The following is a 26,888-nucleotide window of genomic DNA, read 5'->3' as shown; positions in this document are numbered from 1 at the left end:
TTATACACCCAGTCGTCGCTCGACAATTCCCCAAGATGCTCCTGCCCCTTCTACCCCAGTCTACCCCATGTCTAACCCTCGGTATTTACCTTCATCTACCTCACCTTTCCTTGTCTCGCCGCGCAACGTCCACACATTGTGCGTGCAACCATTTTTTTCAACACTTGTTCCTCTCGCTATTATTTCGGGCCCATGTGTCAGCTCTGTCTATCCTAGTCGTCGCCCCGCGGCCTGTCCTCTCGCCGTGCAGCTGCACGTGGCTGAGCAGACGGCGGTCATGGCTGCTGTTGTGCGTAGCCAGCCCATGCCCCTACACGCCGTGCCTGACTTTCTGTGCCACAAGACCAGCTATGAGCTGCACCGCGGCATCCTCGTTCAGCTGTGCGATCCCCACTCATAATCCCTTCCATGGAAACCGTCTCTTCTGCTTGAATCGGCCACGACGCACGTTCCTACCAACCGTTCACCCAGTCGCCCATATTTGTATCGCTGGTATCCGCTCTCCCCTCCCTTGGTCTCATAGAGCGCAGCCATCTCCCGACCGCACAATAGCCACCCCACGTCTTGCTCACCGTCGGGCAGAGGAGCCGTGCCGCGCTCACCATCGCTCATGTCCAAACCATCGGCGTCCCGGCCATGTATCAAGGTGAGAAACCTCCTCTGGTGATTTTTCCTTCCCGTTCGTCTCCGTGCTCAACTAGCGAAGACCCTCACCGCTATGACACATTGCTCGACGACGCCGTCATCCGCGCCCACGACCGCAGCCTAGCCATTCTCGTGGCCAGCCCTCTCGCACTACCATGGCGGCCGGAGCAGAGCCCCCTGCTCCTAGCCCCTTGATGCGGTGGCCTAGTCCCCTCGGCGTGGCCATGGAGCCCAGCGCGCAGCATGACCAACAACCCTGGTGTGATTCATTTAACCCTTGGTGCAGTCAGCGGTGCCCCGACCAACCCCCTGGCTAGCAGCGGCACAACGCCCATCTAGCCCCTGCGTGCGCGAGCAGGACCCTGCACTGCTCGCCATCCTTGCAGGAGACCGAGCCTAGCCCCTCCCCAGGCCTGGAGACCACCATGGCTGATCCCCTCTTCTCCCTTCTCTCACCTGGTTGATCCCCTCTTCTCTCTTCTCTCCCATGGCCGATTCCTTCTCATTCCTTCTCCCCATGCTATTCTCTGTTTTCCCAAGGTGGAAGAAGGCATAAGGAACCTCTCCCTGTGTGTTGTGCGACTCGTGCCTCAAGGGAGAAGAGAACAACCATAGCCACATTTGATCCCCTTTTTGGATCTTGTGTATTTGTTTTCCATGTGACCCACAGTGTGGCCTTGGTTGTAGCCAATCCTAATGTGCAACGTTGCTTTAATTCTGTAGTTCATTAATTATTCAATATCTTTTGCGTTGTTGTTCAATTTCGACCCGTACCAGTTATGTTAGCTTCGTAATAATGCCGTTTATATGTTAGAAACAATATTTTGCCGCGAAACAATCTTTAATTAATTAGTTAGTCAAGTATTTGGTTTTTCGATGGTTATTTAAATACTTTTCTAGTAAAACTATTCTACAGTTCCTAGCATACGCTTTCATAAATAAATGTTAACGTGATTAATGTGACTCAAATGTCTTGATTCAATATGTGCTTAGGGTAATCGTGATGTGTGATTAGCGGTTCTCACTAGCCGTGTATTTTGTAATCCACGAATTGTTATTTATTCAATATATTATTCATCATAAATCTGTTTGGACTTGTTTCAGTCGCGTTAACTTCATAGCAACGTCTATTTAGTATTAGTAGCATTTTTTTGTCATAATACACATTTTATTTTATTTAATTATTTATTTATCCAACAATTATAAAAGTAGCAATCTAGTTAAACTAATTTATAGTTTTAGTTGTGCTTTATAAATACATGTTAATATGACTATGCCTACTCGAACGTTTCTTAATTTATACTTGTTTAGTATAAACATGATATCTGTTAGTGAATCTCGCGTGTCGCGCGTTGTTTACTCGTTGTTCGCGTGTATTGCGCTCGCCATCGTCGCGATGTCCGCGCGTCGTATGCATGTTGTTCGTGCGTCGTTCGTGGGCGTCGTTGGCGCGACGTTGCGTGCATTGTTTCGCGTGCCGCAGTGCTATTTCGCTCGCATCGTCGCGTGCCGCGTGTGCTGTTCGCACACGTTGTCGTGCGCCGTTCGCACGCGTCGTCGCGCGCTGTTCGCGTGGGTCGCGCGTATATCATGTGTCGACCACGTGTGTCGCACGACGTTTGCGCGTGATAATAAATTGTTTTTTTGCTTATAAACACTCATGTTAATAACGTTAATTCGTCAGGTCACATATTTTAGATAATTGACTTAAGGTTTGCTCGACTAATATTTATTAAATTAATATTCCAATTAGATTAAATGTGTAGTGTTCAACTTGCGCTTTTATAACAAACATTAACATGGCTAATGTGAACTTAACTACTTTTATTTATTTAATATTTGTTTAGTATAAACGCGTCTTCTATTTAGTATTTTCTCGCCTGTTGCGCGAGCTGTTCTGCATGTGGTGGCATGTCGGTTCGTGCGTCGTTCGCTCTGGTCGCGCGCACTATTTCGTGTGTCGTCAACATGCTATATCGCGCGTGTCTGCGCGTTGTTTCGCACACTGTCGTGCTGGTTCGCGCGTCGTTCGCGCTCGTCGCGCGCGCTGTTTCGTGTGTCGTCAGCGTGCTATGTCGCGCGTGTCTGTGCGTCGTTTGTACGCTGTCGTGTAGTTTCACGCGTCGTAAATTCGTCTCGCTTAGAATCTCTCGTTTTAATTAAATTATTTAATTAACTGACATTTGTTGGTGTAGCAGATTAATCGAACTAAACGATGTATAATATTGATATTTGATAATGTTGAACTAAAAGTTATAGTTAATACTTGTTTAACATTAATGCGCTAACTTCTCAACCGTAGCTTCGAGTTCGACGTTTCTTTCTATCGCGTGACCGTAGAATCGAGCTCTATTTTATGTTGCATGCTTTTATAATATTTTATCTGGTATGGTGTAATGTTCTTATGCATATATATTTGTTTGTTTGTTCCTGTTTGTATTCGCTATGCGTCGGGAATAGATCGTGATTTGTTTCCGAGCTTCGAGGAATCGACGGTCAAGCTTCGGCGACCAAGAGATCAAACTCTACGAGTTCTACGAAGTTGAAGACCCTAAGCATCTGGTTGGTGAAGGCAAGTGTCCTCTGACCCATTATGTCCTATCTATTTATAATTCACTGTCCTGCACTACTTAATTGAAACCTAAGGATTTACTAGCTTTCTATTCACCTTGTCCTTGATTTACCTTTTGGGTTACTATGGTTAGCTACATGCTAGCGCTTTACTTTAATCAATGAACATGATGAGATACAATGATGATACTATGGTCTTATTCTGGATATGATGATATACTTGTGGCATTTAAGGGGACTCGGGTTGTTTCCCGAGTACCTCTCCGTAAGGACCTGTTCGTTGAGAGACCACCCGGGATAACAGTGCAACCATGAGGGTGAAATGGGATGCCCTTAGCTAATTAATTAGAGGAACTAGAGGTGTAGTTGCTTCGCCGTCGTGCCGTCAATGGGGTCCAGGCACAGTGCTTGCTCTGTCGAGGCTGAGTGCCGAGGTTCTTTCGTTTTGCTTTTGTTAGTCACCCTCCTGCGGGGAGGGGTACTGTGTTTATCAAACTGGAGAAACCTAACGGGCGGCTATGACCTCTAGGGAATCTTTGTAACAGCTACGTAGTGATACCCTGCCGGACCACCTAGGAAGTGATCAATGGGGATTAGCTCTCCCTGGGCAGAAAGGGAATCACGACTCATGGGTAAAGTTTGCGACCTCTGCAGAGGGAATGAAACTGATATATCAGCCGTGCTCATGGTTATGAGCGGCCTTAGGATCCTCTTTGATTAGAGATACATATGATCGAGATACAATGGTTCTATTTATGGTTTTGGTCTGATGATGATAATGATGCTTCCTCGGTGAGGAAATGGTTCACGGGTTGGTTATATGATAAAACTTGGGCTTCCACTAATAATAAACACCTGGCCAACTAAAAGCAACTGCTTGAGCTTAACTCCACATAAAGCTAGTCCACCTCAGCCAAACAGGACATTTGCTGAGTACGTTGATGTGTACTCACCCTTGCTTTCACAAAATACCAGGTTGCCTTTGGTGCAATCTATGCCCAGGTAAATAAGAAGGCGTCGAGGCGGTTCTCCAGGAGTTCCAGGACTTCGACGAGTTCGAGGATTAGGCTAGCGACCTCCCCCAGTCAGCTGTCTGTGGTGGGTTTATTTACATTGGCTACGTTTCGATTCTGTGTACTTTGATTCATATTATGTAAATGACTCTAGTCTTTAATATCATTATTTATTCTTTATTGTCATTCGAAGCATTGTGCTATGATGAGTCATTTATGTAATCGCTGTGTCCGTGAATTTCTGATCCTGGCACGTACATGGTTCGCATTCGGTTTACCTTCCAAAACCGGGTGTGACAACTTAATGCCCAGTGATATGGCAATGTTCAATCCGTGGATTAGAGCTTCATATTCTGCTGCATTGTTGGATGCTAAAAATAACAACTGAAGAGCATATTTGAGTTGTTCACCTCCAAGGGCAATGAAGAGGATCCCTGATCCTACTCCCTGCAGTTTCAGCGAACCATCGAAGTACATCCGCCACACTTCTGCAGCCTCCGGGTTGTCTGGTACTTGTTGCTCGGTCCACTCTGATACGAAGTCAACTAGCGCTTGAGTCTTTATCGCAGTGCGAGGCCGAACTCAATGTCGTGAGCTCCCAGCTCGCAGGCCCACTTGGCTATTCTTCCAATGGCTTCTTCGTTGTGGAGAATATCCCCTATTGGAAACCCGGTGACTACTATGACTTTGTGGTCGTCAAAGTAGTGACGGAGCTTGCGAGCAGTTAGAAGTACTGCGTACAATAGTTTTTGAACTTGGGGATACTTCTTTTTAGAGGGTCCCAGGACTTCACTGATGAAATAGACGGGATGTTGTACTAGATATGTGTGTCCTTCCTCTGCCCGCTCGACTACTAACGTGGTGCTCACCACGTGAGTCGTGCAGGAGATGTATAACAGCAGATCTTCTGCCGGCTGGTCTGGCATGGCTCGGCGTGGCGGCTTTAGCACTGGCGGTGTAGTCAAGAACTTCTTCAGTGCATCAAGAGCTTCCTGAGCCTCTGAGGTCCACTGGAACTTGTCCACCTTCTTGAGCAATTTATAGAATGGTAGGCCTTTTTTCTCCTAACCTTGATATGAACCTGCTTAAAGCTGCCATGCATCCCGTAAGCCTCTGCACTTTCTTTTGTGATCGTGGTGCTTCCATCCTCATGATAGCTTCGATTTTTTCCGGGTTAGCTTCGATTCCTCGGTGGCTGACAATGAACCCGAGCAACTTCCTGGCTAGCACTCCAAAGACACATTTTTCCGGATTAAGCTTCCACCGGTACCTTCTCAGGCTGTTGAAGACCAGCTGCAGATCCTCAATGAAGTTTTCCGAGCTTTCTGTTTTAATCACCACATCATCGACATAGGCTTCTACCTGCTTGCCCCAGTGGTCGGCTAAGCATGTTTAAATGGCTCTCTGGTAAGTTGCTCCAGCGTTCTTGAGGCCAAACGGCATGGAGGTATAGCAGAAAGCTCCAAACTGGGTAATGAATGCAGTTTTTTCCTCGTCTTCTTTTGCCAGGCTGATTTGATGGTATCCAAAGTAGCAATCTAGGAATGATAACATAGAGCATCCGGCAGTCGAATCTACCACCTGATCTATTCTAGGAAGTCCGAAGGGATCCTTCGGACAGTGTTTGTTGAGATCTGTATAGTCGACGCACATGCGCCAATCCACTTTATTCTTTTTGAGTACAAGAACAAGATTTGCTAACCACTCAGGATGCAGTACTTCACTAATGAAACCAGCCACGACTAATCGAGCTAGCTCGGCACAAAATAACTTCTCTCTTGTCGGGCGTGAAACGACGTAATTTTTGTCGGATCGGCCTCGCCTGGGGATAGACCTTCAGTTTGTGCTCGGCCAGTTCTCTCAGGACTCCTGGCATATCCGCAGGCTGCTATGCGAATATGTCTCGGTTATCTTGCAGAAACTAGACGAGCGCGCCTTCCTATTTGTCATCCAGGCTGGAGCTGATGATGGCAGTCTTGCGTTCGTCAGCGAACCCGAGGTTGATTCTCTTCGTTTCCTCAGTCGTCCGCATAGAGGTCACGACTTGAGCTTCGTTCGCGGGTACCGCGAGGTCTTCCTCAGGCTTTGAGTTTGCCTGCGCAGAGGAAGTCGTCGGTGGTTTGGTGGTGAGGGCCGCCTGAATGGCCACTGGAAGCATTCTGCGGCGCCTTGGAAGTCAGCGCACATGGTGATGATTCCTTGTGGTCTCGACATCTTCAATATCATGTATGAATAGTGTGGAATGGCCATGAATTTCGCCAATCCCGGCCTGCCGATGATGGCATTGTATCCGCAGTCGAAGCTTGCTACCTCGAACCTTAGGAACTTGGTTCTGTAGTTTTCCGGAGTCCCAAAGGTAACTGACATGTAGATGTGTCCGAGTGGGTGTATTCTCCTTCAGTCGGCACAATGCCGAAGAACGGAGTGTCTGACTCGTGGAGCTCTTTGAGTGCAACTCCCAAGCCTAAGAGTGTCCAGGGGAAGGTGATGTTGATGCTGCTTCCCCCGTCCACTAACACCTTCTTCACCCTGCTCTCTCAGATCACCGGATCAACGAGGAGCGGGTACTTGCCCGGATGATCGAAGTTGAGCCATTGATCCGCCCGAGTGAAGGTGATCGGGTGTTCGGACCATCGATACGGGCAGGAGCACTGGTGGCCGCCACCAGTATCTGGCGATCATTGAGCTTCTGTTGCCTCTTGCTTTCTTGCGACTCATGTCCGCCGAAGATGACGTTGACCTCTCCATCGACGCGCGGGAACGCTCCGCCTCCTCCCCCTTCCTGCTGCGGAGGTTGTCGAGGTTCTCTAGGTCCTCCTCGTGGTGGGGGAGGTGGTAGAGGTTGGAAGGGTCGGCCATTCCCGACGGAGTGCTTGAAATCTCTGTAGTTCCGAAGAGTATGACGCATGTCCTTGTGGTATGGGCATTGGGCGTCGAGGATGTCGTCCAATGTTCGTTCGCCTCCGCGGGGTGCCCCTCGGGCACGAGAGACGGGTGGTCCAGCGGCATGAACTTCTTCGCGAGGCCTCTTCTCCTAGCGCTTGTCGGTTTGCTGGTTCGTGTCGCACCATGGTGCGGACGGAGCCGGCTTCGTTCCTCCAATGAGGTCCTGAGCACGTTCATCGGTGGTGATGTAGAGGTTCGCCTCCCTGAACAGCTGTTCGGAGGTGGTCGACGCTTTTTGTAGTATGGCCCAGACGAAGGCCGAGTCATTAGATCCTCGGTAGAAGTCCTCGATCACTGCAGCTTCTGCAACTCCAGGAATACGATTTCTCATGGTCTGAAATCTTTTGAGGTATGACCGAAGAGTCTCATCTCCTCGGTGCCTAATGGATTTGAGGTCCCATGGCTGCACCGGCTTGTTAGAGAGAGATTGGAAGTTGGCGATAAAATGCCGACTGAAGTCGCCCCAGTCGTCGATGCAGTGTTGGGGTAGGTGTCGTAGCCATTGCAGCGCATCTTGCCCGAGGACGATGGGCAAGTACGCAGTCATCACATCTTCAGTTGCCCCAGCGGCCCGGGTAGCGGTGGTATAGACAGCCAACCAGCCTCCCAGGTCCTGCTTAGGCTCGTACTTGTCGACGTTGGAGACTTTGAAGATAGGGGGCCACTGAATGGCCCTAAGACGCGGAGTGAGTGCTGATACTCCACATGTGTCCTCCTATCGACGATTGTGGTGTCAGTCCCGGGGAGGGGAGTTACCAATGTGCTGCCTCGACCGTCCCCGGGTCGTGCCGCCAGTCGAAGCCGTTGCCGACTCAACCCTGGTGGCCTGACTTCGTGCAGGGATGCCATGATCCCGGTCATACTCCTCTCGACGCCGGATCTCGTTTTCGTGTCGTCGTTTGCGCGAAGCATTGATGCAGCTCCGTGCGTCCCGTCGACTATTGATGGTGTGTCGTAGATCGCTCGGAGGATGAGCGAGAGGCAGGAGATGATTAGCTGCCCGAGTGAGCAGCCGCCGATAGCCCTCGGCATCTGGAGTCCGGGGGAGGCCATCGGCTATCCAAGCCAATACTCCACCGACCTCGCTTGGTGTGTTCATGGCTCGGGCGAAGTCGGGGTTCATGTTTCATCCGAAGAGAGGGTTCTCTCGATGCTGTCTCGCTTCCTGCTCGGCTTGCTCTTGAGCTTACCGACGATCACGTTGGTGGGAGTTCCTCCTTTCCCTGAAGACTCGTTCATCTAGAGTTTCTCCCACCTCCGAGATCTCGTCTCGCGATATAGGCTGCGCCGGATCTCGTTCTCCGGCTTCATGATGTCGCCGGACGTTACGGCGTCGGTTCCTTCGTCAGCGAGCTTCCCGCTGAGGTGGTTCTTCCCCAGACACATTTGGTTCGTCGTCGGAGATGGGGGACGATTCCACTCTCCCCCCGATGAAGAGGACGTTGGGGTAGAATGGAGTTGTCGTGACGACAAGCTTCTTTCTGTTCTCCTTTGAGGGCGGAGGTACCAGAAGGGCAGCTTGACGGGTCTTTGTTTCTTTTTTTCCTTGTAATCTGTGTCCATTTTTCCGTGGATGAGGTGGACAACGAGGTTCTCCGGGTGAATGAACTCTCTGCTCTTGGTTCGCAGGAGGCAGTCTTCGCTCGGAGCGCTGGAGGTTGCGCTATTTCCTTCTTCGTTCCGGCTTTCTCGGGGATTTTCAAGGAAGGCTTTTTCTCCGGCGGATCCGCTATACGATGTAGAGTCCCTTCTTCGTCTGCCACGAACGAGATGGTTCCGAAGCAGAACACAGATCCGGGGCGAAGAGCAATCTTGTGCTGAAGAGTGATGGCCATTGAGCTAACTTGGATCAGTGACACACCCCCTACCTGGCGCGCCAGCTGCCGGTGTTTTTGGGTAGGACGGTGTAACCGATTGTAGCTCGATGGTTTGTGCTGAGCGCATGAGAGACAGTAGACAATTTTCTATAGGTTCGGGCCGCTTAGAGAGGCGTAATACCCTACTTCCTAGTGTGGATCTTTATGTGGTGGGTTACAGGGGGATTCTCTAGTATGAGGGATGCTAGAGAATTGAGTAGATGGCTAATGAGTGACCTATTCTTTGATGGGGTGCCCTCTAGGCCTTATATACTCGACCATGGGGCGTTACATGCGGGTATGATAACTATGTGCTCCTAAGTAATAGTGAACCGACTGAACTTATCTCCCTATTATCCTGCCGACTTATCCTCGTTCAGTTTCGACGTCTGAGGGTGCTGCGCGGGAGAATCGGATCAATGCTGTGGATAACGTTTAAATCCATTGAGCCGCCTGGGCTCGAGTTGATCCAATCTTGCGCCGATCCATTCTGCCAGTGATTCCTCCCCTGGCCCACGAAGGGGTGGCCTTGCGAAATAATGGGCCCAGAGTCTTTCGCGGGCCTTCCAGCCTTCTAGTGGACCCGGGGGATATCTGTCCCCCACAGTAACAACCACGGAATATGAACAAAAGTTAAAAACAATCATTATGGCAATGGTATGCATAGATTTACAAATGCATAGATTAACTCATGTGTGATGAACTAACAGATGATGAATTTAGAAATGTATACATTAACATGATTTAGTTAAGAAGATATCTGATTCATCAAATAAAAACAGAAACTAAATTCATTGATGCTTAAAATAAAATAATATAAGTGGCCAACTGAATTCATTGATGCACTGGACAATAGATGATGGTACATACAGATCTTGTTTAATCACCACTTGAGGCACATACAATTCATTATAGCAAACACAGTAAAACATTGTAATGAAGACATGAAAATTTTTCTTACCACTGGAGCTCGAGAATCCATTTCATTGGTTGGTTCATCTCCAAAATCTTCAATGAGGACAGGGTCAATAGGTGCATAAATAGCAGATCGACCTCCACCATGACTACTAGTGCCTCTCCCCCTAACTCCACGGTAACCTCGAATTGCACCTCGGGCATGAGAAATAGGAGCTGAAATGGATCTGGTGGATTGAAATAGTGTGCGCGCTGATCTACCACGACCAAGAGGAGGCAAACCTAGGTCGGATCCACCATCACCTGACTGGAGAACATCTTGGTAGGATGAGAGATATGGAAAATCGGTACCCTGGGACTAGGAGTTCAGATCAAGAGCTTCAATGCGGCTGCGAGGTGCTGGAACGTTGATGCGCGGTGGCAGAGCAAACGACGACTGCGAGAAGGTGTCGAAGTCGTCGTCCTCGGGAGCTTCATGACCAGTGCGGTTCTTGGACGTCGATGAAGAGCAACCTTGGGATAAGAAGTCCCTGAAGTTGTGGTGGTTCTCCATCTTGCGACCGATGACGGAGAAGAAGGAGCGAGCGGCTGGTGGTCAGATGGGGAGCAAGCGGCTGGGGAGCAAGTTGGCGGTGGCCGGATGGGGAGAAGCTCTCGAGCGCGATGTCCACGAACCCGACGGCGCCGAAAAGGTGATATGACGGAGCGCGATGTCCCGTGGATCATCCCATGAATGGAGAACAAAATCATTGCCGAAGAAGGGTTTCCACCACGGGGACGACGACACCGACGGGACGACGACGACACGCGCCTCCACCACGGGGACAACGACGACACGCGCCTCCGCGGCCTTCTCCGCCGTGAAGAGGGGAGCGCGCGGTGAAGGCAGCACGCGTGGTGACGGGTTGTGGCGGCGTGAAGGGAGCGCGCGCGGGCTGTGGCGGCTAGGGTTTTTTTGCCGATGCAGCTCGAGAGCCGGGAGAGGAAATTTTGCTGTTTAGTCCCGTTTAGGAGCCCTTGGAGGGACTAGAGACTAAACTAGTTTAGACCCTTTATTAGTTCTTGTGTTTGAGGAATTAGAGACTAAAAAGAACTAAAAAGTAGGGACTAAAGATTAGTCCTATGGAACCAAGCAGAGCCTAAGTCGCACCGTCCAGGTGTCAACTGCAAGGGAAAACAAAGAGTGTGTGCTGTGTGTTATCCATTTCTTCTCCTCTCTGCTCTGTTCACTTCGTTCTAGTGGGGAGCGCCGCCGCTGCAGTTGCCGCCGCCACCAGAGCAGTCCACCTCGGTCTGATATGGCGACCGGGAGTGCAAGTGCCATCGCGTCCTTCTCCGTGGCGGCGGCAGCGGCTGCTGCTCTGCGCGTCAGGCGGCCATGCGCTCGCGCTTGCGCTTGGGCCCCCTCGCAGCGACCGCAGCAAGGGGCACTCGTCAGCCTCAAGCCTTGCGCCTCACTGGCACCACAAGCTCCTCTGTGGCGCGCGGAGTCGGATGCCGCGGGGGGTGGTGCCGGCGCCGGCGATGTCATGGGCCTCCTCCTCCGGGAGCGCATAGTCTTCCTCGGCAACGAGATCGAGGACTTCCTCGCGGACGCCGTCGTCAGCCAGCTCCTCCTCCTTGACGCCATCGACCCGGACTCTGACATCCGCCTCTTCGTCAACTCACCAGGGGGATCCCTTAGGTAAAGGTCTTGTATTCTTTCCCTAATTACAGACTTCCGTTTCAATCCTCATTATCTCTAATCCATTCATTCATCACCATGGACTACTCTTAATTTGTGTGCCTGCTTCATGTATATAGAGGCCCAATAGATTGACAACTTCTGTTAGTATGTTGGGGACTGATTACAAACCCATATCCCTGTCAAGATCGACATATTCTTACGATGTCTGCAGTCATCACTGTTTTTGGTGCAGCATTGCAATTTGCAGCACTAAATTGTTAAATGTAATCTCAACCGAACCAACCATGGATAAGTACACCGAAGAGATTACATTTAACACTCCTCCTCAATCATAACTTCCCTAGTTAAGATTGCGACAAAATTCCTGAAGCATGGTGGACATAGGGGTGGTAATGGGCCGCGATCCAAATGTTTTTTCACAATTTGTTAGGGCCCTAAATTATTTTTAGTTCAAAATGAATAGAAATAGAGCACAATCCTAATTCGATCCGATCCTTACATTTTATAGTGTAAAATTTAGAGCCCATTGTCAACCCTAGGTGGACGACAGTGCTTTGGTGAAACCATGTGCTAGTTGATCATGGGTCGATACTATTTGAACATCAAGCAACTTATGTGCAACTCTTTCTCGCACAAAGTGACAATTAACTTCTATATGTTTTGTTCTAGCATGGAACACTGGATTTGCAGACAAATAAGTAGCACCAAGATTGTCAACAACCTTGCTGTCTTTGGAGCGCTTAACTGCAACTCTTTGAGTAGAGTTCGTATCCGAATAATCTCTGCACTAGCATTTGCCGTAGCCTTATATTCTGTCTCGGTGCTTGACCTTGATACTGTATCCTGTTTTCTGGCACTCCAGGAAACTAAGTTAGCGCCCAAAAATATACAGAAACCACTAGTAGACCAGCGATCATCAACCGATCCTGCTCAGTCCGCATCAGAGAAAACACTAACGAGCATAGGCTGCGACTTGTGTAATTTTAATCCATAACCTGCAGTACCTCTGACATACCTGAGTATCCTTTTTACTGCTGTCCAATGTTCAGTACTAGGGGCATGAAGAAATTGACAAACTTTGTTTACTGGAAAAGACAGGTCTGACAGTGTCAAACTTAAATAATGTAGCGCCCTCACATTACTTCTAAAATGAGTAGCATCTTCTGTACCTAATGGTATACCAGATTCAATAGACATTTTTTCAGAAACCGCTAAAGGAGTATTATGTGCCTTGCACTGCATCATACCATCCCATTTTATGATATCTTGAGCATACTTTTCTTGTGACATAAATATATCAGCCTCACTTTTCTTTACTTCTATCCCAAGGACATAGTTAACTCTCCTAAGTCCTTTAACGCAAAATCTGATCTGAGATTGAGTAGAACTTGTGTAGCTTCTAATGAGGAGCTTGCTACTATGATTTCATCAACATATACTAATAAAAAAATCATGGTTCCATTCTTATTGTAGAAGAAAATAAATGTATCAGCCTTTGAAGGACTGAAGCCTAGTTCTTTTAATTTTGTGCTCAATCTAGAATACCAGGCCTTGGGAGCCTGTTTTAGACCATACAAGGCCTTATCAAGCTTGCATACATATTGAGAAGATTGTTTTCATGCCCAGGAGGTTGCCTCATGTATACTTCTTCCTCCAGAACGCCATGAAGAAACACATTCTGCACATCCAATTGCCGAAGACACCATCCCCTAGAGATAGCAACAAACAAAACAATTCTAATAGTAGTTGGTTTTACCACTGGGCTAAAAGTGTCTTCATAGTCAATACCATATATATGTTTAACCCCTTTTGCAACGAGACGGGCTTTATACCTGTCTATAGTTCCATCAAACTTTTTCTTAATTTTATATACCCACTTACAATCAACAATATATTTATTTCTCATTGCAGGTACTAGATGCCACATTTTATTCCTCATCAGGCCATTATACTCTTCATCCATATCATTTTTCCATCTTCTATCTCTTAAGGCCTATTCAACCTGCCGGTGTTTGACGTCGAGGAAGCGGCTACATAACAATGACGACAAGACGTAGCAAGGTTCGTAGTCGTGGCCCAGGCCCACCACATGTCATCTCACCCATGCAAGCTCATTTTGAGAGGTCTGTGCCCGGGCACGACGCGCAATCCACGCTCTCGTGCACCATTTGTGGCTCCATAGGACCCAGTTCTGGGGGTTGTGCCCTAGGCTCCAGAGCTGCGACACATGGCTCCACCTCTTGTGCAAATTCCACAACTACAGCATGGCGCGCGGAATGCGGGTCGCCGACCAGCGCTCATGCGAACACCGTCCTGACAAGAGGGTTGGGTTCATGCCACGTCCTCAAGAGCAGCCTCCACCTGCTGGATAGGCTGCTCAACCGATTCATCCCGTCGGGGCCGGGTGCTTGGCACTCACGTCAGCTCTATATAATGTGTCCGCAGAAGTTTTGCCCTCACCTCCTTGAGAAGTACAATGGGACCATCAAGCCCACCGAGTTCCTCCAAATCTCACCACCACCATCCTCGCTACCGTGGGAGATGAAGAGGTGGTGCCAAACTACTTTCATGTGGCCTTGACCCGTAGTGCTTGGTCTTAGCTCATGAATCTCCTCGAGGCCTCCATCTGGTCTTGGGGTGAGCTCTGTTGACATTTCATGTCCATCTTTGAGGGCACATTTGTGCAGTGCAGTGCTTCTGTCGAGTTAGTAACACCATCCCACACATCACCGCGACTTCCATTGTAGTCACCTTCCGCCAAGGTGTATGGGATGAGAAGATACTAGAGAAGTTGGTCACCTGCAACATTCAGGACGTTGGTGAGCTCCTCTATGATGGACAAGTGCATGGGCCATCGAGGGCCATGTGTGGCATGCTCCCCTCGCTATTTAGCTGGGCCTGACAGATGCCACACCCTTCCAAACGATCACCAATGAGAAGGGCAAGGGCCTAGGCGCCTTCTAGGTCTATGCCACCATGGGCGGTAGCAGTAATGACGCCCCTTGTGGAGATATGCGACATTGCTCAGGGCCCTACGACAGTGAGCAGAAGAAATATTGCTCCATGCATAAGACTGGCGCCATGACTTGACTAAGTGTTGGATAGTCAAACTTGCCCGAGAGCGTTGAGCAACGCTTTGGTCAACAACGCCAACAAGATCGACAACCGCAAAAGAAGGAAGACGCCAACAAGGTCCCATCTCCTGGAGGTAGTGGGGACGACCTTGACCTCCAGGAGTCAGAGCGCACCATCACTATCATCTACGGTGCCTCCGACGAGCTAAGCTCCTGCCCTACCATCAAGCTTCTCCACTACGAGGTGCGCAATGCGATCCTGTGGCCCCACTCTTATTGAACCCCTCAGATGGTCCGAGACAACTATTTCCTTCGATTCCTTCGGCTGCCCACACAACATGGCAGACGCAGGGGTCCTACCTCTCTTGGTATCTCGCACGCCAGGCTCAGACACATACCAATTGATGGTGGAATTGGCTTCTTATCGATGTACACTTTTGACGAGATGCAAATTCCACACGCCAACCATAGGGCCATGTGCCCATTCACGGGAGTTTCCTTGGCAATGGTCCTTTCTGTCAGCTCCGTCAAGCTAGCAGTATTTCAATTTGATCGTTGCCGAGTATGTAGATTTTATCGCAGCGAGCTCCATCTTCCTTATAACGCCATTCTTGGGTGCCCCATGCTCTTTTAAGTTCATGGTGGCTGCCCACTATGGGTACTTGGTTGTCAAGATGCTGGCCCCAAAGGCGCCATCACCATCCCCTATGAGTGCACCAAAGCGATGGCCACAACCCACAGTCAAGAAGCTACATGACATTATGGCGTACGGTTCTAGAGCTGAGCCTCAAATGGGGGGCCCACTTATGAGGGTCCCAAGGTTGCCTCTACGGTGCTCGTTTATGCTCCTAGAGGCCTGATGATCCCTGATTCATCATAGGCCTGCTCTGATAAGTGGAGGCGGGGCGTGCCCATCAAACGTTAATCTGTTCTCCATGAAGATCATACAAATTGGTCGGAAATCCTCCTAGACGACCCATATTGATGGGAACCTAAGGGCATAATAGAAACTCATGTTTGTCACCTTTCTCCGGGTTAATGTCGATGCATTCGCATGTGAACCTTTCGACGTGCCTGCGACTGAGGAGGTGATCGAGCACTATTTCCATCCCAATGGCTTGTTAGACCGAAGATGCGGAGACAGTCCGCGGAGTGACAAAAAATTAATCTACACTAAGATCAACAAGCTCCTCCATGTCGGCTTATTTGTGAGGTCCAACATCCTGAGCGGCTGGCTAATCTCATTGTTGTTTATAAGGTAGGGGAAATTTTGGATGTGCATCGACTACACCAACCTGAACAAGGCATGCCCCCAAACCCATACCCTATTCATCACATAGATAGGCCAGTAGAATCTACTTCTGTGTGTGAGCTTTTGTTTTTCCTAGATGCATATTCTGTTTTTCACAAAATTAACATGACTAGGGAAGACGAGAAAAAAAATCCCCTTGTAACTACTCGGGGCATCTACTGCTATGTGAATAAACCCTATAGGTTGTTTTATCCACCTTTGTGTGTGCAATACACATTACTTTAGGTGATCATATAAACAAAATTGTTGAGGTCTATGTAGATGGCATCGTCCTTCGTGATCCGGCTAGCGTTTTGATAGCCTCCGTCAAACCACATGACGCTCAACACGGAGAAGTGTGTCTTGGGGTATCCTCAGGCAAGCTCCTCGGTTTCCTAGTGTCCTATCAGGGAATCGAGGTCAACTCGGAGAAAGTCTAAGCCATTGAGCTCATGTAGCCCTTAACACACATTCGACATCTCCAATGCCTCACCAGATGCATGGCGACGACAAGCCGCTTCATCTCCGAACTAGGAGAGCGGGGTCTCCCCTTCTTCAAGCTCCTCCACGGTAGCAGATTCTTCAAATGGACCGATGAAGCTGAGTAGGCTTTGCAATGCGTCAAGGAGTATATCAGCTCCCCACCAGTCATGGTTGCCCCGGGCAAGGTGAGCCCCTTCTCATGTACATTGTTGCGACTCCCGATGTCGTGAGCATGATTCTTGTCATGGAGCGCTAGGAGCCTCTGGCTGTTGTCAGGTCCTATGAACACTCGGGGTCCTTGACAACCCATGCAGTCCTCGGCCAATCCCAGGAGCCTCTGGCCACCGTCAGGTCCTCCCTTGAAGACTCGAGGTCCCAGGAAATTCTCAGATCCCAGTGAATGCTGAGAGCCTTGGTCGCCGCTAGGGCCTCTTGTGAATACTCGCTGCTTTAGATGTCTGGATCCACCCCTAGTGTGTACCGTGAAGACTCGGGGCCCTAGAAATCGCCTGATGCGCTCAATGAATACCGGGAGCCTCCTGCTCTTACCAGGGCCCACAATAACTCGAGTCTCTAAACTAAAAGCATAAGAAGTTGTTGCTCCTATGTGCAAGTTGAGTGAGCCGGTAGAGGTTGAGACAGAGTCTGCAGGTGTTCCTGCTGAGATTGTTATCCCTCTAGGTCTCGACCCCCTTGCCGGCCTCCTCTCGCCATGCTGCTCGTCGGGACCACGTGATCCTTGTCGTGTTTTAGAAGTTTCGTCGTTATTTTCAACCGCATTTGATCTTAGTGCTTACATCCTTTCTATTGGAAGCGATTCTGCAACCAACATGCAACCGAGCGCATCACAATGTGGGTGGTAGAGCTGGCAGAGTTTGACCTCAACTTTGTCCCCCGTCACACAGTTAAGAGTTAGGCACTTATAGACTTCATGGTCAAGTGGACCCCTATCCAACAACCCTCAGACCACCATCTACCAACTACGTTGCACTCAACGGCATGGGCACACATACTGAGAACTGCAGCGCGAAATGCTCGGCACTGGCACGGCCAAGGTGTGCTCCACATACGACTCTGCAACTATGGCAACAATAGGAGTAGTTAGGCCTCTGTTTGTCAGAGCCCACCGTCCACGCAGAGATGCAGCTATCTCTTCCCTTATGCTATAAAAGGGAGTAGAGCAATATAGACCATGTGTTAAAAGGGCTCAGAATGAGTGAGCTCTTAGTGCAAGGGTTTTAATGATCTGGCTCTTAGTCCAGACTTTCTTAGAGCTTTGCACTTTTGTGACTTAGATGAGAACTCTCACCAGAACCAAAGTAAAGGGGGGGTTAGACGGTTCTCTAGCTTAGACAACATATAATGTATTTTTTGCCTTCGCTTCCATCAATTTATCCACTACAAAGATGACGTAGGGCATTACGCTTGCGCAGCTCGAACCTTTATAAATCGACTGTATTCTTGGTGCCATGTCAGCGCCCTGATCCCGTGGCTGCTAGTCTACGCCCCTCTCTCGAACTCAACGAATTTCTCTGGTATCCTTGATACCTTCGTACCGATGACACTCTCTCCACTATGGCCCTCTCTCAACGCATTGTGCCGGGTTGACCCATCCATCACAGCCACTTGCCTGTGTGCTCGTCCATGTGTTCAAACATGGTGCATAGTAGTGCCTCTAATGCCATCGACCATGCCATCATGGCTGCCCTCGACATTGTATAGCCACCCCATGTCCGCCAGGGCATTCTCTGGCTCCCTGCACCACCCTTTGCCACGCATCAGACCAGGGCTACCCTGAACCGTGATCGGGGGCAGGTCCAATGCGACATGGCTAGGCTCAAAAGAGTGGTCGAGAGGATCTTCAGGATATGAGTAAGCTCATCCTAAGTTCGGATTCGACGAAGAAGCAGTGGAGGAGGTTTGACGTGGTGGTGCTTAGATAGGAATAGCGAGGGTAGCCATGAGTATGCTTAAAAAAGCGGTTGGGCAGAACCATGGCCTTGCACCGGAGCTCGTCGTGGGTCAGTATGGGGAAGAAGAGCACCCTGAGACTGTAGTTGAGAGAGGAGAGAACTGTGATGTGAAGAGAGGGAGGAGAGAGAAACATGTACAGGAGGGAGAGAGGCAGGAGAGGGTCTAACATGTGGGCTCTGCTTTGGCGTGTTGTCCATTTAAGTGAAAACCACCTTCAAAAGCACTGGATGGCTAGACCTGAACGGTTTTGATAGTTGGATCATTAAATATTTCTGGTTTTGGAGTTACATGGTCAAACTGGAACTCCGGCGATAGTTCTATGGTAAAAAAATGGACTTCTCCCAAATTCCAAACCTAGTACTCTAGACCTTACATGTACTACCAAAATTGATGCAGAACTTTTAAGGAACAAGTAAATTTTGACTATCTCCAGCAGTTTACCCATCCCATCCTCATATTCAAACTTCACTCTGCAAACAGTACAGTCTACAGTGTAAAACAGTGTTTTGGGTGACCATATGAGTGAACTGTTGGACACAATCTTAGGCGGCAACACATGTGTTCTCTGTGCTGATTGGTCTGATCATAGCGTTATCTAATACAAAATCCTGTCATTTGCTGACTGACTGTTTTGTTACTCTTTCAGCGCAACAATGGCCATCTATGATGTAATGCAGCTTGTGAGGGCAGACGTGTCCACTATTGGAATGGGCATAGCTGGATCAACAGCTTCTATAATCCTTGGTGGTGGCACGAAGGGCAAGCGATTTGCCATGCCCAACACCAGGATTATGATCCATCAGCCTGTCGGAGGTGCAAGCGGGCAGGCCCTAGATGTAGAGGTCCAAGCGAAGGAGATATTGACCAACAAGAGGAATGTCATTCGGATCGTATCAGGCTTCACAGGCCGCACTCCTGAGCAGGTAGAGAAAGACATTGACAGAGATCGTTACATGGGCCCTCTCGAGGCTGTCGATTATGGACTCATTGATGGCGTGATCGATGGAGACAGTATTATCCCACTTGAGCCTGTCCCGGAGAGGGTGAAGCCTAAGTACAACTACGAAGAGCTGTACAAGGATCCACAGAAGTTTCTTACACCAGATGTCCCAGATGATGAGATATACTAGTCGAAAAGTTGTATTTTGTGCGAATGTTAAGTCTGTTCTTCAGCAAGCAGATGTTTTTCGTCGCTTGTAGCTGTCAAACCAACCATAGCACTAGTAGCTTATTGATCTTGTTTACTGACTGGATGGTGATTCGAGCAGGCAACTAGAACCTGTTGGTTGTGTTTCTGGTGTTACATTGTGGTGTTAGAATGGTCCGGCTGTTTCGTTTTGAGTCCTGACCATTTCAGGTGTGGTACGTTGAGATCAGTTAACTGTTCGTTTTTTTTTTTTTGACCACCAGCAAAAGCTTCTACATCCCATTTCAAAACATTTTCTTTATCATGATAAGTCTTATAAAATACAAAGAATACATAACTGTAAAGTCAGTATGGCATGCAATTGTGACTGCTCGATTGACGATTGGCTGGAAATCCGTGTTTCCAGAGACAGATTTCAAAGGAGAGTAAAAAGTTCTCAGCTCAACGTGTTCTCTAATTTATTCGCTGTCATGTGGCCACCAAAACAGGATGAAGAGTTTGCCGTGAAGTATTTCTTTCTTAAGCTCAAAAGTACAGTAATGGATACAACAATCAGATTATTTAGAATAGGAGAAAAAAAAGAATACACCAACCAGCGATGCTGGTACAATCGTAATGAATCCATTCCTGTCATCAGTTGAAAGCAGAAATGGCAGGGACAAGAACTGCTGTGGTACCTGCAGCCACTGTGCTTTCAGCTCTGAGGGAAAGCGGATCCCAAAACTGAACAGTGTGGTTCCCTGTTTTCAGACTCATTGGTGCTTTGATGTAGTCAGCAGCGTCACCATGGCTCTCTCTTGCTAATTTTGCTGCCGCGGCCCTCTTCAGTCTGATACGTTCAGCTCTTGACCCGATTGTCTGACCCAATATCGAGGCGGCTATAGTAAGGGCCATGGCTGTCTTAGGCATCAGCACAGATTTCCTGAGCATCCCTATGAACGGCACTGCAGCATGTACTGCGGCAAACCACTGCAATGAAAACTTCTGTGTGTGCTCCCTCCAGATGCCCAGAGGAACATTTGCTGCCATACCAAGCAATGCAATCACCAGTATTTTTGTTGGCAGGGGCTGAGGGCGAAGCCCCTTAGCAAAGGCTGTGCGGGATAGTGCTGCGCGGGCAGCAACCACGGCAGGTGGGCACTTAAGTTTCATACCAGCTGGGGGTGTCATCATCTTTGCGACAAGTGGCACAATTCCACTTAATGCCCTATAAGATTTCGCAAGTGGACATTGGCCCATCTCCAGCCACTCGTTGCTCAGTGCTTCATGGTTGTTATTGTTAGGCTGGCCTTTATTCTGAAATTTCAGGGAAAGCAAAATCAGACAACTGAATGGCACGCTCCTTTGGAGAAAAAACATAGTAAGGTTTTCATCATGTACCACCCATTTAGTGTTACCACTGAGAAGAATGGTTCAGATACATTGTATGAGTTATGTCTACTTCTACCAATAAATTACATTCTTTGGTGATGAAAAAGATCGACTTTACTAGGCAGTACTGGAACATTGTGACACTGGAGACAAGAAATATTGAGAAAGTATAATTAACTCAATTTACCTGGGGGAGGTTGTTGGGGTTCTTCTTGTTGGAGTTTTTCTTATTGCGCTTATTTGAGAAGTCACCAAAGCTGAAAAACCCTCCAAATGCAGATAGACTGATGGTTGCTGCTTTGGCTGCCAATGGGTTGAACTCAGGATTGGGCTTTGGCAGTGGCTTCTCAATCTGGGCCAATGACCCTTCTGAAAGTGGAACAACCCCATCTCTACCATGGAAAACTCGAAATGCCATGTCAAAATTAGGCCCATCTTCGAAAATCGGTCCCTTGGCTCCTCTTGCCTTCACAAGCAGCAAACAATAGAATTCAGCGATCGTTCCAGAACACCAGTGATCTTAAGAAATGGATGGTGTGATAATGTAAAGAGGAACAGGAAGTAAAGGGCATACGGGAATAGGGAAGTTGACGGACGAGAAGGAAAAACTTGTAGGCTCATTGATGTTCCTCAGGAATGGGCACCTTTCAATTCCTTGTTGGACGACGGTTTCTTCCAAGCACATAGGCTCATTGAGAGCTCTTCTAAAAGCTGAATCCATAGGGACACCACTGGCTACTCGACACCTGCAAGTGTGGAAATGTTGAGAGAGCAATTTGAGCAAAGAAATTATATGCAATGCGTCATAACAAATCAGAACACCAGCTGTCTCCTATCATCATGTGTCATAACAAATCATAACACCAGCTGTCTCCTATCATCATGTGTAAAGTCAACCTAGACTGGAATAATGGTATGCTCAAACAGCAAAGATGGTTTGAACTCCGAAGCTGAATGTTGACAGGCAAAGCTAGCTGGCAAGCCTATTTGGTTGAGCTATGGCGGTGGGAAAAGCTAAAGCTACTCTGAGCTGTGAAAAAAACTGTTATGAAATATCAGCTATAAGAAAATTGAAACCGGTTTGATTGAAACAAGTGTAAAATATACCTCTTATCTTTATCAATCTTAAAACAACTATGAAATACTTTTTTATTCCATTGATTTCGAAAAGCTGAAATCCAAAAGCCAAAAACGAGGTCTAAGATGCTTTAAAAATGTATTAGAAAAAACAGCTGCTTTGAAAAAAACAGTTCCTTCTTGTGCTTTTGGCTTTTAGGAAGCAAAAGCAGCCCCAGAAGCCCAACCAAACAGGGCAGCGTGAGTCTTTTGTTTTGTGGCTGTGTTTCAAGTGTGAACCAGTTGAGTATTAGTTGTATTCCAGCAAACAACTTGGTAGCCCATGTCCATTGTTGACCTGTCCGCCTACCTAACAGCACTACAGCAGTTCGTTAGCACATAAGCGCAGGCCGATCTGACCTGCCTGCCGTGCAATTGCGCAAAAAAACACCCGAATTTGCCTGCCAGGCCGATTGTTTATGTTATTATCGAATATTTGAAAGAAGGTTGGGATCGCTGCGCAGCCACAGATGACGAAAAGACAAAAACGACTGCAAAATCAGGAGGAGATACTACTCATGAGTCAATTAGAAAGGAAATCGACCCTCCAGTTGCAATTAGAATGCATACTCGGAGGCATGAACCGAATATTTCCTTAACCTAGCGAATTCCTTAACCCTGCATAAGTCGGAAGCATCCGACTTGAATCGAATCCTCCCCCGAGAGAGGAGCGATCCGTCCACACGTACATCCTAATTCCTAATCCAGTACTCCTGGCAGACGGAAAATCCATGAGGGGAAGAGAAGTCTCACCTCCGATTCGAAGCGAAGCGAAGAGCAGGCGACGGAGATCTTCTTCTCCTGGCTGGGTGGGTGGGCGGTTGCGCCGCGTGTGGCGAGCACAGGGGCAAAAGGCACAGGCGAGAAGAGGAGGTGGTGGACCGAGGCCGTAATGAGGAAAAGAAAAGGCCGAGAGCCCGAGAGCAGTTGGCGGGGTGGGTGGGTGTTTCGTTGCCTTGCGCCTTGCCGTAGCAGGGTTTGACTCTGACCCGGCCTGCACCTCCGTTTGGTTTGTGCAGCACCAACCCGCACGGCCGCACGCTTTCCACGCGCCCCGCCTCGCACTGGAACAGGCTTCTAGAAGCACTACTCTCGTCAATTCGTCATTCCGTGCGTTGACACGATCAAGTCCCCAATAGATGAGATACTAGTTCAATACATGTACGTTGTACCCATATTTAATATCTATAAAAAATAAATTTAATATCATACGCATATTAGATGTTAAACTGATAAAAACAAATATTATACCTTATCTTAGCCAAAAGACTAAGAAATGTATAAGTTAAAAAGGAGTCTGATCCTATTTTTTCATAGCTTGCTCTGTCGCTCGTCCTCATTTAGTTAGCGATGTGGTAGTATGTGGGCATATGACTTCCTATTATGTTGGGCTTGTGGTTTCTCACGGTCCATCAGTGATGTAACGTCTCATTGGTAAACGAGAAACGGGACACAAAACAGAGCTACGATGCATGAAGCTTATACTTTAAGGGCTCCTTTGGCAGCTGGGGCAGGGTAACCCAGGGGAGTGAGCACCCAGGGGCCATAATCCCTGCTATCCAGATTACTTAGGTGGTCAACGCCGGACGGGGCTGCCTTCCCCTGCTACTCTTTGGCAGCCAGCAGCCAAGGGAACTCCACACTGCTCTTTCAGCACAGAAGAGAACTCCACACTGCTCATGTGTGCAGCGTAATGTAGCCCATGTGTGCAGCTGTTGTACAAGAGAACATGTTTGAGAAGTACTGCAGCTGATGCAACTTAGCCCATGTGTGCAGAAACATAGTCTCAGTGCATCATAATAAAACATAGTCTCATAATAAAACATAGTCTCGGTGTACACTACCAATGTCAAACATAGTCTCAGTGCATAATAATAAAACATAGTTTCAACATACATGACCAATGTCAAACATAGAGTCTCAGCGTACACGACCGATACATTGCATAACATGATAATAAAACAAACATAGTCTTAGTGCATAGCAAAATCAGATAGATGTGATTATTTAGCTTAGCATCATCTCCTGAATGGCATGACCTAAAAGCAAACGCCATCTTGATGTTTCAGTTCTTTTGGCGACCACTTGTTGATGAAAATCCCTTGTGTATCACATGTTGATGAGAAAACTTAGACAAATGTATATATATTCAATTCCTCTATGTTCAGTTCAATATCCAATTTGGAGACCCTCTGTATTTTGGGACATGAAAGCCTTTATATTCAGTTCAATATTCAGTAATAAAGAGAAGACATTGTTGAACTGGATTCAGATGTTTATGAAGCACCTGCTTAAACATCTGTAATAAAGAGAAGGTATTGCTTGAACTAAATTCAGATTGTCAACATACTCTGAAAACTGAAAACTGAATTGGATTAGCACATCTGTAATAAAGAGAAGACATTGTTGAACTGAAACAAAGGTGTGGATTTAGATGTTTATGAAGCACTTGCTTATGTAGACATAAATAGCAGAACTCAAATAGCGGCAGATTTTACTAGAAACAAAATTGAAATACCAGATTTAAGCAATTAAACAATAGAGGTAACTAAATAGCAGATTTTACTATCAAAAAAACTGAAATAGCAGATTTAAGCAAGTAAAAAATGTTGAAGAAATTGAGTGCTTTATATAACTACTTGCTTGTCGATCTCGTTCCTAAGCCACAACAATCTGACACGTGGCCTTTGGCTGTTCAGAAATATTTCTTTGTTCTCCTCGCACTTAAACACGCCCATTGTCGCTTCCATCTCCTCTTCAGTTAACTCTTCCATCGACTCTAACACACGAACACACTTTCCAATACAATATTCTTCCTTCTTGTTACATCCCTCAGCTTGTTGATCAATCTGATTTACCACGTCAAGCAACTTATCATTATGTTGCCTTTTGTAATCCAAATATTCCTCAAGAACCTCAGCAATCTGACTTTGCTTACGCTTCCTTCCATGACTCTCCGCTAGTTGTTCTGAAGATGCAGGGGTGCGTTCATGTCCACCAATCTCAACACGGGTACTTGAAGCTTCCAACCCATGCAGATTTGAAGCGAATGGGTTCAAATCAGGGTTAACCCCGAGGTCGTCATCAATCCTGAAAGAGCTCATAGCTTCATCTTCATCTTGAATATTTAATTGTTGTCGGGATGATGTATGTTGCTGAGTTGATGTAAAATTAAGATCACAGGTGGCACAACTACCATCATAGAGTGCTGACAACTGATTATACAAAGGGAATGGCCTTGACTGAAACTTCTTGGCCTTTGGATTACTCTATTCATTATAGAAAAAGTAGAATACAATTAGATTGTAACCAAAATCAAAAGTAAATAAGAATGATTAGTCAAATGAAATAAGAATGATTAGTCAAAAATTATGACAATTATATTTGCCCATATTGGTGGTTCCGCAATGATCATACCCATAGCCTCATTCCATCCAACACCACTTTGCTTGAGGGCTTCCTTCAACACCTTATAGTTTGCTTTAAGTTCCTTTTCTTTTTCCTAGAATTGTGCCTTTGTAAAAGCCAACGGGCACTTCTCATTGAACATTTGCGTCATAGAACGCCAACCTTCTGGTGCCCAACCATTCTGGCCCTAATACTTCACATGATTGTGCTCCTGCAAGATGTCAACAAGAATCTTCTCATAGTTCATATTCCACGAAGCTCTAGCCATGACTACATAGTATACAATAGCCAATGACTATTACATCAAAATAATACTAATGATTATTATAATCATTCCACATCTGCATAGCAATTTGATCTCTAAGAGCATTTCCAGCATTGGACTGACTACTATGCTGATAATTGCTATCTCCCTCTGGTAATTCAACAAATTGACTAGAATTGTTGTTAGTTAGGTGATGATCCAACCATCCATCTTCACCATTTAAACCTCTAATCATGTTATGAAATGAAACTGCTGCTGATGGAATCAATTGGCACTCTGAAACCCTTTCTTAAAGCTGATTGAAGAACCCCTGCATCAGATGCAGACCCTTCCCACCCACATGAGATGAATGTGAAATTCAAATCGAAGTCGCACGCCAACATCACATTTTAAGAAAGGGTTACTTTTCGATCTCTAAATGGAGGGGCTCTCTCTTCACTAATAGTTATGGGGACGTGTGTCCCATCAATTGCACCGATGCAATTTTGAAAGTAAGGCCAAAACCGAGGATTGGATGTAATCTTCACATGTGGCTGGTTTATGAGAGCACCTAGAGGGGGGTGAATAGGTGATCCTGCGAATTTCAACACTAAATAGCCAACGCTTGGTTATGAAATGTTAGTGCAATTAAAACCAAGTTGCTAAAGTGTGAATTCTAGAAGAAAGCCAATCACAAAAGATGGACACAAGACGCAGTGATTTATCCCGTGGTTCGGCCAATGCCTACTTCCACGTTGTGGTGACCTCCTTCGGTCAAGGATTGAATTCAATCCCTCTCAAGTGATCCAATGATCAACTTTGAGTACCACGACTATCTTCCTTAGTAATCTTTCTCCCGTTTGCGAGGAATCTCCATAGATTGGAGCCTCTCGCCCTTACAAGTTTATCACAAGAGAAGCACAGTAGTAACTGAGGGAGAGTAACACACGCAAGACTCAAATTCGCAACCCACACACACACACAAGCCAAGACTTGAGCTCGAAACACAACACAAAGGGTTCACAACTTAAACAGAGCTCAAATCACTAACACAATCGATCAAATGCGTGGAGGCGGAGTCTGGGAGTCTTAGGATGCTTAGTGAATGCTTGGTGTTTTGCTCCATGCGCCTAGGGGTCCCTTTTAT

At 47.3% G+C, this 26,888-nt stretch overlaps 2 protein-coding genes and 2 pseudogenes across 2 annotated transcripts; 1 reads left to right on the top strand and 3 right to left on the bottom strand.

Moving 5' to 3' along the window:
• The first annotated feature begins 11,133 nt into the window (after positions 1 to 11,133).
• On the top strand, positions 11,134 to 19,888 carry LOC100272517 (ATP-dependent Clp protease proteolytic subunit). The gene is given in 2 exon segments (NM_001146986.1): positions 11,134 to 11,630; positions 19,102 to 19,888. Coding segments are annotated over 2 exon segments (870 nt in total). The 5' UTR covers positions 11,134 to 11,244; the 3' UTR covers positions 19,586 to 19,888.
• Positions 19,889 to 20,037: 149 nt separating this feature from the next.
• Positions 20,038 to 22,973, bottom strand: LOC100193661 (uncharacterized). The gene is made up of 4 exons (NM_001138754.2): positions 22,843 to 22,973; positions 21,548 to 21,719; positions 21,161 to 21,439; positions 20,038 to 20,898 (listed from the first exon to the last, which is right to left on the bottom strand). Exons 2-4 carry the CDS (start codon positions 21,692 to 21,694, stop codon positions 20,236 to 20,238), a joined length of 1,089 nt encoding a protein of 362 aa, NP_001132226.1. The 5' UTR covers positions 21,695 to 21,719; positions 22,843 to 22,973; the 3' UTR covers positions 20,038 to 20,235.
• A 213-nt stretch (positions 22,974 to 23,186) lies between these two features.
• On the bottom strand, positions 23,187 to 23,371 carry LOC111590663 (uncharacterized; annotated as a pseudogene).
• A 1,345-nt stretch (positions 23,372 to 24,716) lies between these two features.
• On the bottom strand, positions 24,717 to 25,914 carry LOC103644844 (uncharacterized; annotated as a pseudogene).
• Between the last annotated feature and the right edge of the window lie 974 nt (positions 25,915 to 26,888).

Source organism: Zea mays, chromosome 1, assembly GCF_902167145.1.
Source record: "Zea mays cultivar B73 chromosome 1, Zm-B73-REFERENCE-NAM-5.0, whole genome shotgun sequence".
NCBI lineage: Eukaryota > Viridiplantae > Streptophyta > Magnoliopsida > Poales > Poaceae > Zea > Zea mays.
This window is presented reverse-complemented; position numbering and strand designations above follow the sequence as displayed.